The 16,994-nt window shown below is 37.4% G+C and overlaps 1 protein-coding gene across 11 annotated transcripts in view; it reads left to right on the top strand.

Annotated features, from left to right (window-relative positions):
- RAD51C (RAD51 paralog C) overlaps window positions 1–8,118 on the top strand; it is a 43,989-nt gene extending 35,871 nt beyond the window's left edge. For 5 of the 11 annotated variants that reach the window (XM_059878391.1, XM_059878395.1, XM_059878397.1 and 2 more), the window contains 2 exons: window positions 5,802–5,865; window positions 6,479–8,118. In XM_059878391.1, coding sequence (XP_059734374.1) covers window positions 5,802–5,865; window positions 6,479–6,595 — 181 coding nt within the window. In that variant the 3' untranslated portion in view covers window positions 6,596–8,118. Of the gene's footprint in view, window positions 1–549; window positions 5,510–5,801; window positions 5,866–6,478 lie in introns of those variants that run through there. The other 6 variants (XM_059878393.1, XM_059878396.1, XM_059878398.1 and 3 more) reach the window with 3 other exon arrangements.
- Window positions 8,119–16,994: the final 8,876 nt, after the last annotated feature.

Here is a 16,994-nt window from a genome sequence, read left to right on the forward strand (position 1 = left end):
GTGGAAAATAGGATGGTTTTTCTTAGTTTCTTAATATATTTCTTATATGAAAATGTGTCTATTTTTGTTTTCTTTTATATTTCCCTACCCTACTTTTGTTATACCTTTCACAAGTATTGTTCTTGAAAATAAAACTATGGCAGCATGAAACCTTTGTGTTTGTTTTTAAAGCTACTAAGCAAGTGAACAAACCACTTTTCATTTTCTTCAAAATAGGCAATTGAAAGCTATGGAGCCTAGAAATGTCAGATTTATGCTAGCCTTTCTGCTTTGAAATTAATTGGTATAACCAAGAAAACTTGGTTTGGGAATGCTCCAGTAAAATGGGGAAATTGAGACAGCATGTGGATAAAGAAAAGATTGCTTTAACACATACTGGGTTTGGTCAGATATACTATTTCTTTATCTGCATTTCTTCATTCTTGTACAAAGTGAAAAAAATCAAGCCTGACCAAGTTAGGTCTTACTGACCCTGAGCTCATAGCAGAACTGATTACATTTCTGTACATCTTTTGTAACTAGTTCATGCAGTTTGTGTTGCTTTTAAAGATGGCATTTCCCTGGAGAAGGAATTGGCAACCCGCTCCAGTAATCTTGCTTGGAAAACACCATGGACAGAGGAGCCTGGCAGGCTACAGCCCGTGGGATCACAAGAGTCAGACACGACTTAGTGACTAAACCATCCACCACTACAAAGTGAATATATGCCTAAAGATAATATGTGAAAAGGATATTTGCCATATACTAGCTAGTTTTTTGGTGGGAGGGTGGGAGTCAAGGAAGACTTGGGGTTATTTTTTCATGAACTTCCATTTTATACTTATTTATAATGGTCATTATTTTTACTAATACTGTAAAACTATGAAAATGAATAAAATACTAAAAGTTTCATATAGCCACGAATTTATAATATGACTTTATTTTATATGATAATATGAATTAAAACATGTATCTGCCACCAAAAAAAAACCGATGGCATTTCCAAAGACTTCAGGTAACTTTCCCCCCCCATAATGCATAGTGTTTTACCATTGACTCCCATCCCCCCAACTCTATAAATAAGTCATTGTATACTGGATTCACAAAAGCAGTTCTTTTCTCAGCGACAAACCCTATTGTAAAGATTTGGCAACAGTTCTCCAGATGAGAGTCTTTTGAACGTATTGTTTATATTTTTCCAGATTGAGGTTTTCTGTAAAGTACATCTCACTATTTAAATGTTTTTAGAAATTCCTCCTGAGCAAGTGTACTATAGTGGTCTTCTTCTACTATTCTAGTATTAAATACTCAATAACAGAATACATCTAAGAAGTGAGAAAAATAGGAGTAAAGAAAAATACTTCTTTCATCTTTTTCTTCGTTTCTTTCATCTGTTTATGCACTCATCAGAAGAAGTTTCCCTTTGTCAAATCATAGAAGCATTGGTTGGAAAATCATGCTTACTTTCTTCAGAGTTAACCATTTTATGACTTCAGCCTCTTACTAATCCTTCCCAAGAAATTAGTGGTGTAGAACGCTGACATTGAATAGATAGATTTAGGGGAAATCTACTGCTCTATGAATGTTTTTCCTATGTCTTGTATTGTTTTAATGAGTGCTTGCTTGTGCTAGGTATTTAACTGTGCACCTTATATACAGCATTGCATATAATCCATTCAATATCTCTTTTTAACCAAATTTAACTATAGTTGATATACAATATTATATGTTACAGGTATACAATATAATGATTCAAAATTTTTAAAAGGTTATGCTCCATTTAAAGTTATTATAAAATATTGGCTATATTTGTTGTATTGTACAGGATATCCTTGTAGCTTATTTTATACATAATAGTTTGTACCTCTTAATCCCCTATTCCTATACTGCTGTTCCCCCCCTCCCCACTGGTAACCACTCATTTGTTCTCTATGTCTGTGAGTCCTTCAGTAACTCTTTGAAGGCTCTATACCTATTATCATTAACAGTGAGAAGATCAAGGCCCAGGAAGATTAAAACATAGTAAATAGCAGCTACCATTTTTTGAATATTAACTGTTCTTCATTGTGCTAAGTACTCTTTGTGTGTGTATACATAAAATTTCATTTTATTTCACAAATAACTCTATGACACAGATACAGTATCCACATTTTATAGATGGCTTTATAAGAGTCCATTCCTTTTCTCCTATAATTGCTGTTTCTTGAAAGTAATTATATTACTGCATTGATTGCTAGTGAATCTGAAGGTATATCTTATCCTCCTTTTTAGGTAAAAACCTTTTTTTCCAAACTGCTTTTTTCCCTAGGCTGTGGATATATGATAAGTAGTATGCATACTTTTTTATAATTAGAAGTAGTTGACTTCATCTAATAAAATCAACATTGTTTTATTCTTCATTGTTTGAAATTAGATATCTTTAAGTTATTAAAGTTGCATGAAATTTTGTATGCTTTTTAAAATATAGTGTGTCTTGAAAGGATCGAAATAGAAATTTATGCTGGGGGAAAATAGTTTATAAAAATGAACACTTCTAGTCTGAGCAGAAAAATGAAAACCTTGACTAGCCAGATTTATACTGAGATTGAACTTCAGTGTCCCATCTCATGCCCCAGTCCCTGTTCTTCACCAGGATTTTTAGCCTTTGACTAGTAACAGAATAACATTTCAACAGTTATTAAAAGAAATACTTTTGTCTCTGTCCTGTATATTGTGTGGGTTTTCCTCCAATTTGCATATTCATGATAATATGAGGCCAAGATTGTTCAGAATTATACCGTGCTTTGCCAAGAAGATCTGGTGGTGGAGTGGAGTAATACATCAACACCCCCACACACTGTTTCATATGTGTCTCAGCTTTAGAGCACAAACTGTGCTTCTGTCTTGTTTCTTCCTGACCTAAACTATGCAGTTCAGCCATATGTTAAGCTTCATCTCAGCTGGGGCCACGAGCCAAGTGATTCTTCAGTTTAGTTTGTTGTTTAAAAAGATATCTTGAGATGCAGACATGAAATAAATTTTGTTTTTACCTAGAAATTCGAGGAAGATTTTTCCATCTGAATACGTAATGTCCCTTTGATTTTAGGATTCTTAATAAACTTGTAAATTCTTCTTAAAAGCTTATTTCCTTTTTAATAATTTTCTCAGGAAAATCGGATATACTGGGTACCTTTTTGGACATATGGTGATATGAGGTGATTTAGATACTCATTTTTCAGAAGATTAGCTAATTTTTGTTTTATTGGATCAAAATGTGTGATTTTTTTAATTTTAAGGAGGTGCCTCTATTTTTCCTGTTTCATTTTGCATTAAAGATAGACAGTCAACCCTAAAGCATCATAAAAGTTGATGATTTCACTCCCTAACACAACTAACAGAACATAACTCCTTAACATAACATTCTTTCAGGATGGGGAGCACGTGTATTCAGGATGGGGAGCACGTGTACACCCGTGGCGGATTCATGTTGATATATGGCAAAACCAATACAATATTGTAAATTAATTAACCTCCAATTAAAATAAATAAAAAAACCCCATAACATTCTTATGTTACATATTACTTTGCAGTTATTTTATTTATGCATACAGTTGCAATTACAAAGATGACATTTTGAATTCTTGTTTTCATCCTGAAAGAACAAACCTAAAAACTATTGAGTGGATGATGGTCTTTGATTGCTTCTTTTTTGAATTATGCCTGAGGAGCAGGGCAGTTTCAAAACAGAGAATAACAGATCATAAACAAAAATGGCCTTCATAAATTATCTTTGAAAACAAATTAACATTATATGTAAACAAATAATCTTTTAAGAGAGTCTGATTTTTCTCTTAACTTAGCATCTTCATTGTGTACAGTTACATCAGTTTTTAAAAATTGTGTTACAGTATTATAACATAAAATTTACCATTTTAACCCTGTAAGTGTATAATTCAGTGGCATGAAGTACATTCATATTATTGTACAACTATCCCACCATCCATCTCCAGAACTTTTTCATCTTTCCATACTGAAACTCCATGCCTATTAAATAGTAACTACCTATTCTCCCCCCACACCAGCCTCTGGCAACCACCGTGCTACCTTCTGTCTCTGTGAATCTGACTAGTCTAGGCACTCATTAATATAAGCGGAAGCATACAATATTGTTCCTGTTGTGACTGGCTTTATTTGACTTGGTGTAATGTCTTCAAGGTTCATTGCAGCAAATGTTAGAATTTCTTTCCTTTTTAAGACTAATATTCCATGGTATGTATATACCACATTTTGTTTATCCAGTCATCTGTCAAACACTTGAGCTGTAGCTTCTACCTTTAGCTTTTGTGAATAAGTTATATCAGTTCTAAAGTAATTTTTAAAAGACACTTTAAAAGTTTTTTCTTGTAAAGTTGACCCATGAACAGGAATTTGAATTGCGTGGGTCCACTTATAGATGTATTTTTTTCAATAAATATAGTTTCTGTATTTTCATTTTGGTAGTGGTGGTTTAGTCACTAAGTTGTGTCTGACTCTTGTGACCCCATGGACTGTAGCCTGCCAGGCTCCTCGGTCCATGGGATTCTCCAGGCAGGAATACTGGAGTGGGTTGCCATGGATCTTCCTGACCTAGGATTGAACCTGGGTCTCCTGCTTGGCAGGCCAATTCTTTAGCAACTGAGCTATGAGGGAAGCCAGTGAGATCACAATATGTGGAATTAAAAGAACTGGAGTTGAGTCCTAAGTCTCTCTCACCTTCCTGTTCTTGGATAAATCAATCAATTCCTTTGTTTTTGAAGCAGAGTATTTGCATTTTGGGGGTTCCCAGGTGGCACTAGTGGTAAAGAATTTGCCTGCCAAAGCAGGAAACATAAGAGACTCCGGTTTGATCCTTGGGTTGGGAAGATCCTCTAGAGGTGGGCATGGCAACCTACTCTAGTATTCTTCCCTGGAGAATCCCATGGACAGAGGAGCCTGGCAGGCTATGGTCCATAGGGTCGCAAAGAGTTGGACACCACTGAAGCAACTTAGCATGCGTGCACATTCAGGTTTTTGATTGCAGGATTGGTATGCCTAACCTTGCATTGTTCAAGGGTCAGCTATATTTGTTGCTATTATAGTATTTGAGTATAGGTAATAAGAATTTAGAATTTTGTTTCTCAACCACTTTGAGCTTTCAGTTTTAGAGTACACAATAAAATTGTACCTAATCAGACCTTGTCCTGTTATAACAATGATTTTTCTGAACATATTCATTTTGAAAGAATGTGTTTTCCTAGATTGATTGTATTAGTATAATGAGTATGTGTTAATGCTTCTCATACATAAAAAATACACAATTACTGTAGAAAGTTTGAAAGATATAGATAATCAAACAAAAAAATAACCTTCACCTTGTAATAGCAACTTCACTTTGTGGTTGTAGTCTTCTAGTAATTTTTCTGTATAAAATATGTATGCAAGCTTACTCATAAATGTGGGATCATACAGTATAACTTATACTTTGTGTATTATTAATATTTTCCCATCTCATTAAATATTTTCTTCCACCTTATTTTACGTGTAAATAATATCTTGTCATTCATAAAATGATTTATTTTAATTAGTCATTGTCTTTTTAGGTTGTTTTAAAATTTCAGTTATGCAAACAATTCTATTGTTATTATATATAATAGTTATTATATATATTATATATATAGTTATTGTTTTAAGGAAGTATTTTTTATATTTCTTTGTGTGTTCTTAGACAACAAAATAATAGAATTATAATGAAAAACTATAAATTATGAACTCAGTCATCTGAACTAATTAAGACATGTGTTTGTGTATATTTATTTTTCTCTAAGCAGGTTGGCGACATTGTACAAATCACCAAGCCAGAAGGAATCTACAGTACCATTTCAGATCACAGTCAGTATTACTTGATTAGAGTGGGATTTTGGTGTTAGTGGGCAGTAATTATTTGAAGAAAGCATTTACAAATTGCTTCTGTTAACTTCTGTAGGCAGTGAACATATTTGAGGACAGATTTTGATGTTTAGAACATTATCCCCCAAATAGTAGTATATATAAAGAATACTCTAGTCACAATTGAACTGAAATTTATTCTTAAGAACAGAGGAAATGCTTATTTGTAGGGTAGTGTGTTCCATGTCCTGGGTAATGTCAGGATATTAAAGATTTTTTTTCAGCCATGCCTTGTGGCATGTGGGATACTTCCTTTCATTTCTTCCAGTAAAGCTACCATAAAGTTTGTTAGGATTGACCTTTAGAGATTATTTTTATAATGCACTATTATTTCTGCATATGTGTATATATAAGTAAATACATAAGAGACTCTAGATAAAAATAGTATAGTCCTGGCTTGGACACCTGTCTTTGAGGTTTATCCTCTTCACTCACAGTGGTTGATAACTTCTATCCCAAGAATAAAGTAGCTCTCTTATTACTTTAAAGTATTTGGAAGACCAGTTGTTATTTTAGATGTTCTTAAAGCATACTTGTATACTTTTTCATCTTGCAGCCCCAGGGATTTAGAGATGCTATTGTTGCTACTGCATATTCATTGCAAACAGAAGGTTCATTGAATTCCCGGAAGCGATCACGGGACTCAGAGGAAGAACAGGAATCCAAAGACTAGTCTCAAAGTATACATGTGTATTGATGCTATGAAAGATGCAATGTTTACAAGTAGTAGACTCTTACTTTAGAGTATAAACACACTATGGTGTGAATGAATTAGGTCTATATATTAAGTGAATGGTGAATGAACAAATCAGGTCTATACTAAGTGAAACTACTTAACAAATATGATTCTCTAAAGGAGTTCTTCTAAATTAAGCATTGTTCTATAGTTATATGTGACCCTGTTTTCATTGTTAATAACATTGAGTAGAGATATTACAGGTACTGTGTTTTGCAAATGTGGAAAGCTGATCTCATGTGGCTAATCTGAATTTATTATTCAGACTGTTTTTTTCCCTCGTTTCTTTGCCAGTTGCCTAGACATTTCTAGGAAGAAAAGATTTTTTTCACACTACCATTGTGCTCTTCTCTTTAAATGTAGCTTTGATAACTCTTAAAAATGACCTATTTCTATAAAGAAAAGCCAGCACCATGAGTCAGCATATTATTACATCCAGTTGATTGGTAGGATACAAATTTTAGATGACCACTCTGATTTTAGTGACCTCAATCCTAAAATTGAAGTCATTGGTTCATTTTTTAATGTTATTTTATAATGTTGAAAGACTTAGAAGTTGTTATCCCATCTAGAACATTGACTGGGAACCTACATCTTCCAGTATATTCAGGTTGATAAGCTCACAGTCATTTATTTCTGTATTTTTGAAACATGATGTGATCCAGTTCTAGGTGTATTGACATTTTCCTTTGAATAATCTTAACACTGCTTGAATAAATTAAAAATCTGAATTCTTGAGTGGTTTCAAAATCTAAAAATGTTTTGGTACCTGGTTTGTCTTAGTACTTTTTTTTTTTTTTGTCTTAGTACTTCTTAATTCATTTACAAGATTTACTTTGACTCCTAGAGAAGAAAATTATTTAAGTGATGGAATATTATATAATGTGACAACCATATTTTCCAGATTTTAGTGACAGTTGGTATTTCCTGTCCCAGACTGAACACTAAATTCATAAAATTTTAAACATGTAATTATTCTGTAATTGATTATACACAATCTTAACTATAGTTTGCAAAGACTTTTTAAGAAGCAAAAGAAGGCTCTGCTAGCCATTATACCAGGACATAAATCAGGACTATCCCAGGAAAATCAGGTTTATGGGCATCCTAATTATCTAAGACTAATTTCAATTGATTACTTTAGGATAACCAAGTGTAGCTATCTTATTTTGGAGTACTTTAAGGCATATATTTTTATTATAATTAATGCAGTCATTGTAAAAATTTACTTGTCATTTTATATTCTGTCTATTCAAATCATAACATTAGGAGAGTAAAGGGGTTGTTAAGTGATAATTATCAGTGTTACCAGGCATCGGATACTGTAAGAACTCATTTTATAAAGCATTATGACACTGTACTTTAAAAGAACTGTAGGACTCTGAATATAGACAAAGCCAAGTGTATTTCTTTTGTTTGCAACTTTTTAAATAAAATTTATATATCATAGCTTTTCAAAATTGTTGCTATTGCTGAAAAGATATTTATTTTTCTAGTTATAAACTCAGTCTGCCTGGGCTGTAATAAAAAAAATACCACTGAATTACACAACAGAATTTTCTCATGGTTTTTCACAGTGTCCTGGCATGGTCTGGTTCTGGTGAGGGCTGTCTCCCTTGCTTGCAGACAGCTCCTTCTTACAGTGTGCTTACAAAGATTTTCCTAGGTGGATGTGTGTGGAGAAAGATCATTCTCTCTTCCTTGTCTTATATGGCCACCATTCGTATGAAAAATCCACTCTTATAACCTCATTTAACATTAATTACCTCCTAAAAGTCCTGTCCCCAAATAGTAGGGCTTCAGCATATGAATTTTGAGAGAACACAATCAGTCCATAGCATTCTGCCCCTGGTCCCCCCAAATTCATGTCTTTCTCACACAGAATATGTATAGTCATCCCAACAGCCCCAACTCATTCCAGCATCAACTGTAAAGTACATAGTCTCATTAAAATATCCTCTTGAGGCTTCCCTCGTGGTCCAGTGGTTAAGAACCTGCCTTCCAATGCAGTATATGTGGGTTCAGTCCCTGGTTGGGGAACTAAGATACCACACGCCATGGGGCAAGTAAGCCCATGTGTCGCAACTAAGACCCAACAGGGCTAAATAAATAAATATTTTAAAAGATATCATCTAAATTAGACACATGTGGGATTCCAAATACAATTTTAAAATTTTATTTATTTGGCCACATTGGGTCTTAGTTGTGGCACATGGGATCTTCACTGCAGTGCATGAACTCTCTAGTTGTGGCGTGCAGGCTCAGTAGCTCTGCAGCATGTAGGATCTTAGTTCCCTGACCAGGGGTCGACCCCTGTTTCCTGCACTGCAAGGCAGATTCTTAACCACTGGACGACCAGGGAAGTCCCCAGGTACATTTTGGCTGTGAACATGTGAAACCTGACACGTGTTTCCAAAATACAGTGACAGGACAATGATAGAATAGACATTCTAAAGGGAGAAATCAGGAGGAAAAGCGGAGTGATGGGTCCCAAGAAGTCCAAAGCCTAGCAAGGTAAATTCCACTAGATCTTAAGGGTTGATATTAATCCTTTTTGGTTTGATACTCTGCCTTCCAGCCCTGCTGGCATGGCAGTATCACCCCACAGCTCTATGTGGGGGTTTTGCCCCTGAACTCTGGCCAGAGGCCATCTGACCTGTTGAAAATGAGGCAGTAGTCTTGATGGCCTCTGAATAGCCCTCATGTTTAGTTTTCCTCCTTCTTAAAGAATACCTGATGTTTGCAGCAAAACAGCTCTCAAGTTCTGTCAAATCCAAGAAGTCAGCCTTCCTTCATTTTGTCCTGTCTCTGCCCCTGACAGTTCAAACTAGCGATGTTTCTGCTCTTATAATTCCGTAAGCTTTTCATGGAGTGATGGATGGTCCAGCCACACCCCTGATGTCCTCTTCAGAACATGTTGTCTACTTTTTTGCAATATGGATCGGCTGAGAATTTTCCAAATCTTTAGGTTCTGGTTCCTTTTTGATTGTCAATTTCTTCTTCAATTCATGTACTTCATTTTGCATTTTACTATTAAATAAGGAACCAAGCCACTTCTTCAGTACTTTGCTTAGACTCCCCAGCTAAACAGCCAGTTTCATTACCTGCAAGTTCTAAATTCCATAAAGCCTGTGTCCTGCCATGTTATAACAAGGGTCATCTTTTCTCCAGTTCCTGATAACACATTCCTTATTTCTGTTTGAAATCTTACCAGAATCACCTTTAATATCCATATTTCTAGCTTGCCACCTCCAAACTCTTTCAGCCTCCATTACTGTCCCAAAGCTTCTTGCCCATTTTAGGTATTCCTTAAAGCTATGCTCCGCTTCTCAATACTAAAATCTGTAGTGATAGTTTGTGTTGCCATGGCAAAATCCCATAGATTGGGTGGCTTAAAACAAGTTTATTTTCTCACAGTTCTAGAGTCTAGAAGTCCCAGATCATGGTGCTTGCATTGTTTCTGATGTGGTGAGAGATCTCTTCCACGGCCTGTTCTCACTATATTCTCACATGATAGAGGTTGAGAGCACACGTGAGCAAGCTTTCAGTTGTCCTTGTAAGGGGGCCAATCTTAGCATGAGGACCCTGCTCTTATGACCTCATGGGTGTGCATGCTAAGTCGCTTCAGTCATGTCTGACTCTTTGCAACCCTATGGACTGTAGCCTGCCAGGCTCCTCTGTCTATGGGATTCTCCAGGCAAGAATACTGGAGTGGGTTGCCATGGCCTCCAGGGGATCTTCCCAACCCTCGAACCTTTGTCTCTTACGTCTCCTGCATTGGCAGGTGGGTTCCTTACCACTAGTGCCACCTGGGAAGCCCCAACCAAGTCTCCTGCATTGCAGGCAGATTCTTCATGGAATAAGCCACCAGGGAAGACCACTTATGACCTCAGTTCAGTTCAGTTCAGCTTGCTCAGTCGTGTCTTGACTCTTTGAGACTCCATGGACTAAAGCATTGCCAGGCTTCCCTGTCCATCACCAGCTCCTGGAGCTTGCTCAAACTCATGTTCATCGAGTCAGTGATGCCATCCAACCATCTCATCCTCTGTCGTCCCCTTCTCCTCCTGCCTTCAATCTTCCCCAGCGTCAGGATCTTTTATAGTGAGTCAGTTCTTCACATCAGTTGGCCAAAGTATTGGAGTTTCAGCTTTAGCATCAGTCCTTCCAGTGAATATTCAGGACTGATTTCGTTTAGGATGGATTGCTTGGATCTCCTTGCAATCCAAGGGACTCTAAAGAGTCTTCAACAACACAGTTCAAACTGAATCCCAGAGCCCAGTTAACCTTCAGTTCAGTTCAGTCACTCAGTCGTGTCCGACTCTGCGACCCCATGAATCACAGCACGCCAGGCCTCCCTGTCCATCACGAACTCCTTTTCTATAATATTTCTCAATGGTTGTGCCTAAGGGGATAGCTACCTACTCCAGTAATCTTGCCTGGAGAATTCCATGGACTGAGGAGCCTGGCGGGCTACACTCCAAAAGGTCACAAAGAGTCAAGACAGCTGAGCAACTAACACACATACTTTACGAGACAGCAAAAGAGACACTGATGTATAGAACAGTCTTATGGACTCTGTGGGAGAGGGAGAGGGTGGGAAGATTTGGGAAAATGACATTGAAACATGTAAAATATCATGTAAGAAACGAGATGCCAGTCCAGGTTCGATGCACGATACTGGATGCTTGGGGCTAGTGCACTGGGACGACCCAGAGGGATGGTATGGGGAGGGAGGAGGGAGGAGGGTTCAGGATGGGGAACACATGTATACCTGTGGCAGATTTATTTTGATATTTGGCAGAACTAATACAATTATGTAAAGTTTAAAAATAAAATTAAAAAAAATTTTCTTTTGGAGGTTTAGTTATTACTGTATTTTTACTGTTATAAACAACACTTCTAATAAGCATATATGTTCCTTTTAACAGAAATTGAAATTAGGGCTTCCCTGGTGGCTCAGTGGTGAAGAATCTGTTTGCCAAGGCAGGAGACACAGGTTCAGTCCCTGGGCTGGGAAGATCCCACATGTAGCAACTAAGCCCATGTGCCACAACTTTTAAGCCTCTGTTCCAGAGGCTGCAACAACAGAAGCCACTGAAATCAGAAGTCCATGCACCACAATTAGAGAAAGCCTGTACAGCAACAAAGACCCAGCACAGCCAAAATAAATATGATGAAAAAAATTTTTTAAAGAAATTGAAATTATGATTTGTATTAATTTCCTTTTTCTGCTGTCATAAATTACTGCAGATTAGTGGCTTAAAAGAACACGAGTCTGAAATCATTTGTTGTTCAGTCACTCAATCGTGTCCGGCTGTTTGCAACCCTGTGAACTGCAGCATGCCTGGCTTCCCTGTCCGTCATCAACTCCTGGAGTTTACTCAAACTCATGTCCATTGAGTCAGTGATGCCATCCAACCATCTCATCCTCTCGTCCCCTTCTCCTTCTGCCTTCAATCTTTCCCAGCATCAGGGTCTTTTCCAATGAGTCAGTTCTTCACATCAGGTGACCAAAGTATTGGAGTTTCAGCTTCAGCATCCGTCCTTCCAATGAATATTCAGGACTGATCTCCTTCAGAATGGACTGGTTGGATCTCCTTGCAGTCCAAGGGACTCTCAAGGGTCTTCTCCAACACCGCAGTTCAAAAGCATCAATTCTTCGGCACTCAGCTTTCTTCACAGTCCAACTCTCACATCCATACATGACTGCTGGTAAAACCATTGCCTTGACTAGACGGACCTTTGTTGGTAAAGTAACGTGTCTGCTTTTTAATATGCTGTCTAGGTTGGTCATCACAAAGGCCTAAAATCAAGGTGTCAGCAGGCCTGCATTCCATTGGGAGGGTCTATGGAAAAATCTGTTTCCTTGCCTTTTCTAGCTTCTAGAAGCTGCCTGCATTCTTTGACTCATAGTCCATCTTTAAAGACTTCAGCATAGCATCTCCCAGTCTATTTCTGGGTTTTTATTGTCTTTTTCTCACACTGTCTCCTCCTGCCTCCCCCTTAAAAGGACACTTGTGATTGCATTTAGGGACCAGTCAGACAATTCAGGATAATATCCCCATCTCCAGGTCCTTAATCACATCTGCAGAGTCCCTTTTGGCACGTAAATTAGCATTTACAAATTTCAAGGATTAGATTGTAAACATTTTGGGGGAAGCCACTATTCAGCCCTTTTAAATTATGTGGCAACATGATTCAAGAAATCATGATCCTTGAGTAATGCATAAAATTTCAAAAGCATTGGGATATTTTACTCTTTTCTTAACTTTTCATAGATATTATTCCCAGGTATGAAACTGAAAGAAAGGATGTTTTCTTAGGTTTTTGAAAGCTTTATTTTTTTTTTTGAAGAGTATTACTTTTTCTTAATTATAAAATACGTAGTATAGGCATACTTCTAAAATAGTGCAGTTTGGAAAAAAAAAAAAAACGTGCAGTTTGGTACCAGACCACCGCAATAAAGCAAATAAATCACACAAACTTGTATAGTTTCCCAGTACATACAAAAGTTTTATTTACACTTTACTGTGGTTTAAGTGTGCAAAAGCATGTGTCTAAAAATACAATGTATATACCTTAATTAATAATAATTTATTGCTTGGAGTAGGAAATGGCAAGCCACTCCAATATTTTTGCCAGGAAAATTCCATGAACAGAGAGCCTGGTGGGCTACAGTCCATGGGATTGCAAGAGTCAGACTGGACTGAGTGACTAACTTTCAAAAGAAAGAATGAGAAAGAAAAAAAGAGTATCACCAGCTAACAGTCACATATTTGGTTCTGAAGGATAACTTATTTGTTTTGATTTCTGGAGAAGATCAGATTTTTTTAGTACTCATGTATAGGTTTTCTCCTTTCCTTTAGTATTAAAGGACAAAGTTGAAAGAGTATTTATATATATCTATGAAAATTAAAGTGCATTCCAAATGCATATCCTGTCCCACAAGGATTGATTTATTCGTACTTGCACAGCCTTGTGAAAAGTGCATGATGCGCCAGGTCCCTGTGGGGCACATTCATGCTCATAGAAAAGAGTAGCATTTCAGGGTCAGGAACTGCAATTTCAAGCAGAGAAGTTCTGTAACTGACATAAAAAATATTTTGGAAAACAATTATGTTCAAAACTTAAATGGGAAATGTATGCCTTAAAAAGACACACACACAAAAATACTTAATTGCTAAAAGAAAACTTTGTTGCTAAAAACTGCCAGCTTTGAGCAAGTCATAATCCCGCAAGAGTTAACAAAGATCAATGATCATAACATAGCAAATACAACAATAAGGAAGTTTGAGCTATTATAAGAATTGCCAAAATGTGGCACAGAGATAGAAGGTGAATGAATGCTGTTGGGAAAATGGTGCAATAGACTTGCTCAATGAAGGGTTGTTGCAAACCTTCAGTTTGTAAAAAAACAGTATCTTCGAGATGAAATAGAAATAAAATGAGATATGCCTGTAATTGTTCAAATATGCAAACACTTTTTAAAAGTAACTCTTTCTTGGTTTTACAAACATTTATCCTTTATTGAAATTTTTTTTTTTGGCAGAATATTATGACTTTGCAGAATATTATCTGAGCTGATTGTGGCTCAGATCATGAACTCTTTATTGCCAAATTCAGACTTACATTGAAGAAAGTAGGGAAAACCACTAGACCATTCAGGTATGACCTAAATCAAATCCCTTATGATTATACAGTGGAAGTGAGAAATAGATTTAAAGGACTAGATCTGATAGACAGAGTGCCTGATGAACTATGAATGGAGGTTCATGACATTGTACAGGAGACAGGGATCAAGACCATCCCCAAGAAAAAGAAATGCAAAAAAGCAAAATGGATGTCTGAGGAGGCCTTACAAGTAGCTGTGAAAAGAAGAGAAGTGAAAAGCAAAGGAGAAAAGGAAAGATGTACCCATTTGAATGCAGAGTTCCAAAGAATAGCAAGGAGAGATAAAAAAGCCTTCCTCAGCAGTCAGTGCAAAGAAATAGAGGAAAGCAATAGAATGGGAAAGAGTAGAGATCTCTTCAAGAAAATTAGAGATACCAAGGGAACATTTCACGCAAAGATGAGCTCGATAAAGGACAGAAATGGTATGGACCTAACAGAAGCAGAAGATAGTAAGAAGAGGTGGCAAGAGTACACAGAAGAACTGTACAAAAAAGATCTTCATGACCCAGATAATCACGATGTTGTGATCACCGACCTAGAGTCAGACATCCTGGAATGTGAAGTCAAGTGGGCCTTAGGAAGTATCATTATGAACAAAGCTAGTGGAGGTGATGGAATTCCAGTTGAGCTATTTCAAATTTTAAAAGATGATGCTATGAAAGTGCTGCACTCAATATGCCAGCAAATTTGGAAAACTCAGCAGTGGCCACAAGACTGGAAAAGTTCAGTTTTCATTCCAATCCCAAAGAAAGGCAATGCCAAAGAATGCTCAAACTACTGCACAATTGCACTCATCTCACACGCTAGTAAAGTAATGCTCAAAATTCTTCAAGCCAGGCTTCAGCAATACGTGAACCGTGAACTTCCAGATGTTCAAGCTGGATTTAGAAAAGGCAGAGGAACCAGAGATCAAATTGCCAACATCTGCTGGATCATCGAAAAAGCAAGAGAATTCCAGAAAAACATCTATTTCTGCTTTATTGACTATGCCAAAGCCTTTGACTGTGGATCACAATAAACTGTGGAAAATTCTGAAAGAGATGGGAATACCAGACCACCTGACCTGCTTCTTGAGAAACCTATATGCAGGTCAGGAAGCAACAGTTAGAACTGGACAAGGAACAACAGACTGGTTCCAAAGAGGAAAAGGAGTATGTCAAGGCTGCATATTGTCACTGTGCTTATTTAACTTATATGCAGAGTACATCATGAGAAATACTGGGCTGGATGAAGCACAAGCTGTAATCAAGATTGCCGGGAGAAATATCAATAACCTCAGATATGCAGATGACACCACCCTTATTGCAGAAAGTGAAGAAGAACTAAAGAGCCTCTTGATGAAAGTGAAAGAGGAGAGTGAAAAATTTGGCTTAAAGCTCAACATTCAGAAAACTAAGATCATGGCATCTGGCCCCATCACTTAATGGGAAATAAATGGGGAAACAGTGGAAACAGTGTCAGACTTTATTTTTGGGGGCTCCAAAATCACTGCAGATGGTGACTGCAGCCATGAAATTAAAAGACGCTTACTCCTTGGAAGGCAAGTTATGACCAACCTAGACAGCGTATTAAAAAGCAGAGACATTACTTTGTCAACAAAGGTCCGTCTAGTCAAGGCTGTGGTTTTTCCAGTGGTCATGTATGGATGTGAGAGTTGGACTATAAAGAAAGCTGAGTGCCGAAGAATTGATGCTTTTGAACTGTGGTGTTGGAGAAGACTCTTGAGAGTCCCTTGGACTGCAAGGAGATCCAACCAGTCCATCCTAAAGGAGATCAGTCTTGAGTGTTCATTGGAAGGACTGAGGTTGAAGCTGAAACTCCAATACTTTGGCCACCTCATGTGAAGAGCTGACTCATTGGAAAAGACCCTGATGCCGGGAAAAATTGAAGGCAGGAGAAGAAGGGGACGACAGGATGAGATGGTTGGATGGCATCACCGACTCAATGGACATCAGTTTGGGTAAACTCTGGGAGTTGGTGATGGACAGGGAGGCCTGGCATACTGCGGTTCATGTGGTCACAAACAGTCGGACGTGACTGAGCGACTGAACTGAACTGAACTGATGACTTTTAGCTTCAATTTGGAGATTTATAACTTGTGTGCGTGTGCTTATTCAGTGGTGTCTTGATTCTGCCACCCCATGGACTGGAGCCCACCAGGCCTCTCTGTCCATGGAATTTTCCAGGTAAGAAAGCAGGCTGCCATTTCCTCCTCCAGAGGATCTTTCTGACCTAGGGATTGAAACTATATCTCCAGCATCTCCTGCATTGGCAGGCAGATTCTTTGCCACTGAGCCACTGGGGGCCCAATATATAACTTAAATCATACGTATATAGTGCCTTATGATTTTTGAAACACTTTTACGTCATTTAATTTGATCTTTTTGTCAACTCCAAGTACGCGTGATAGGCTGGCCTGCGTACTTACATTCCTTTCATCCGTCAATCCAGCCATCCATTTACTGCATAACACACGTTTCACAACGACTTGTTGCATGAATAAATATTTCAAATAAATTAAAATATTTATTTGGCGTGCCAGGTCTTAGACTGATGCTGAAGCTGAATCTCCAGTACTTTGGCCACCTAATGTAAAGAGCTGACTCATTAGAAAAGACCTTGATGCTGGAAAAGATTAAAGGCATGAGGAGAAGAGGGCAACAGA

This window comes from Bos taurus, chromosome 19 (assembly GCF_002263795.3).
Source record: "Bos taurus isolate L1 Dominette 01449 registration number 42190680 breed Hereford chromosome 19, ARS-UCD2.0, whole genome shotgun sequence".
In the NCBI taxonomy this organism is placed as follows: Eukaryota; Metazoa; Chordata; class Mammalia; order Artiodactyla; family Bovidae; genus Bos; species Bos taurus.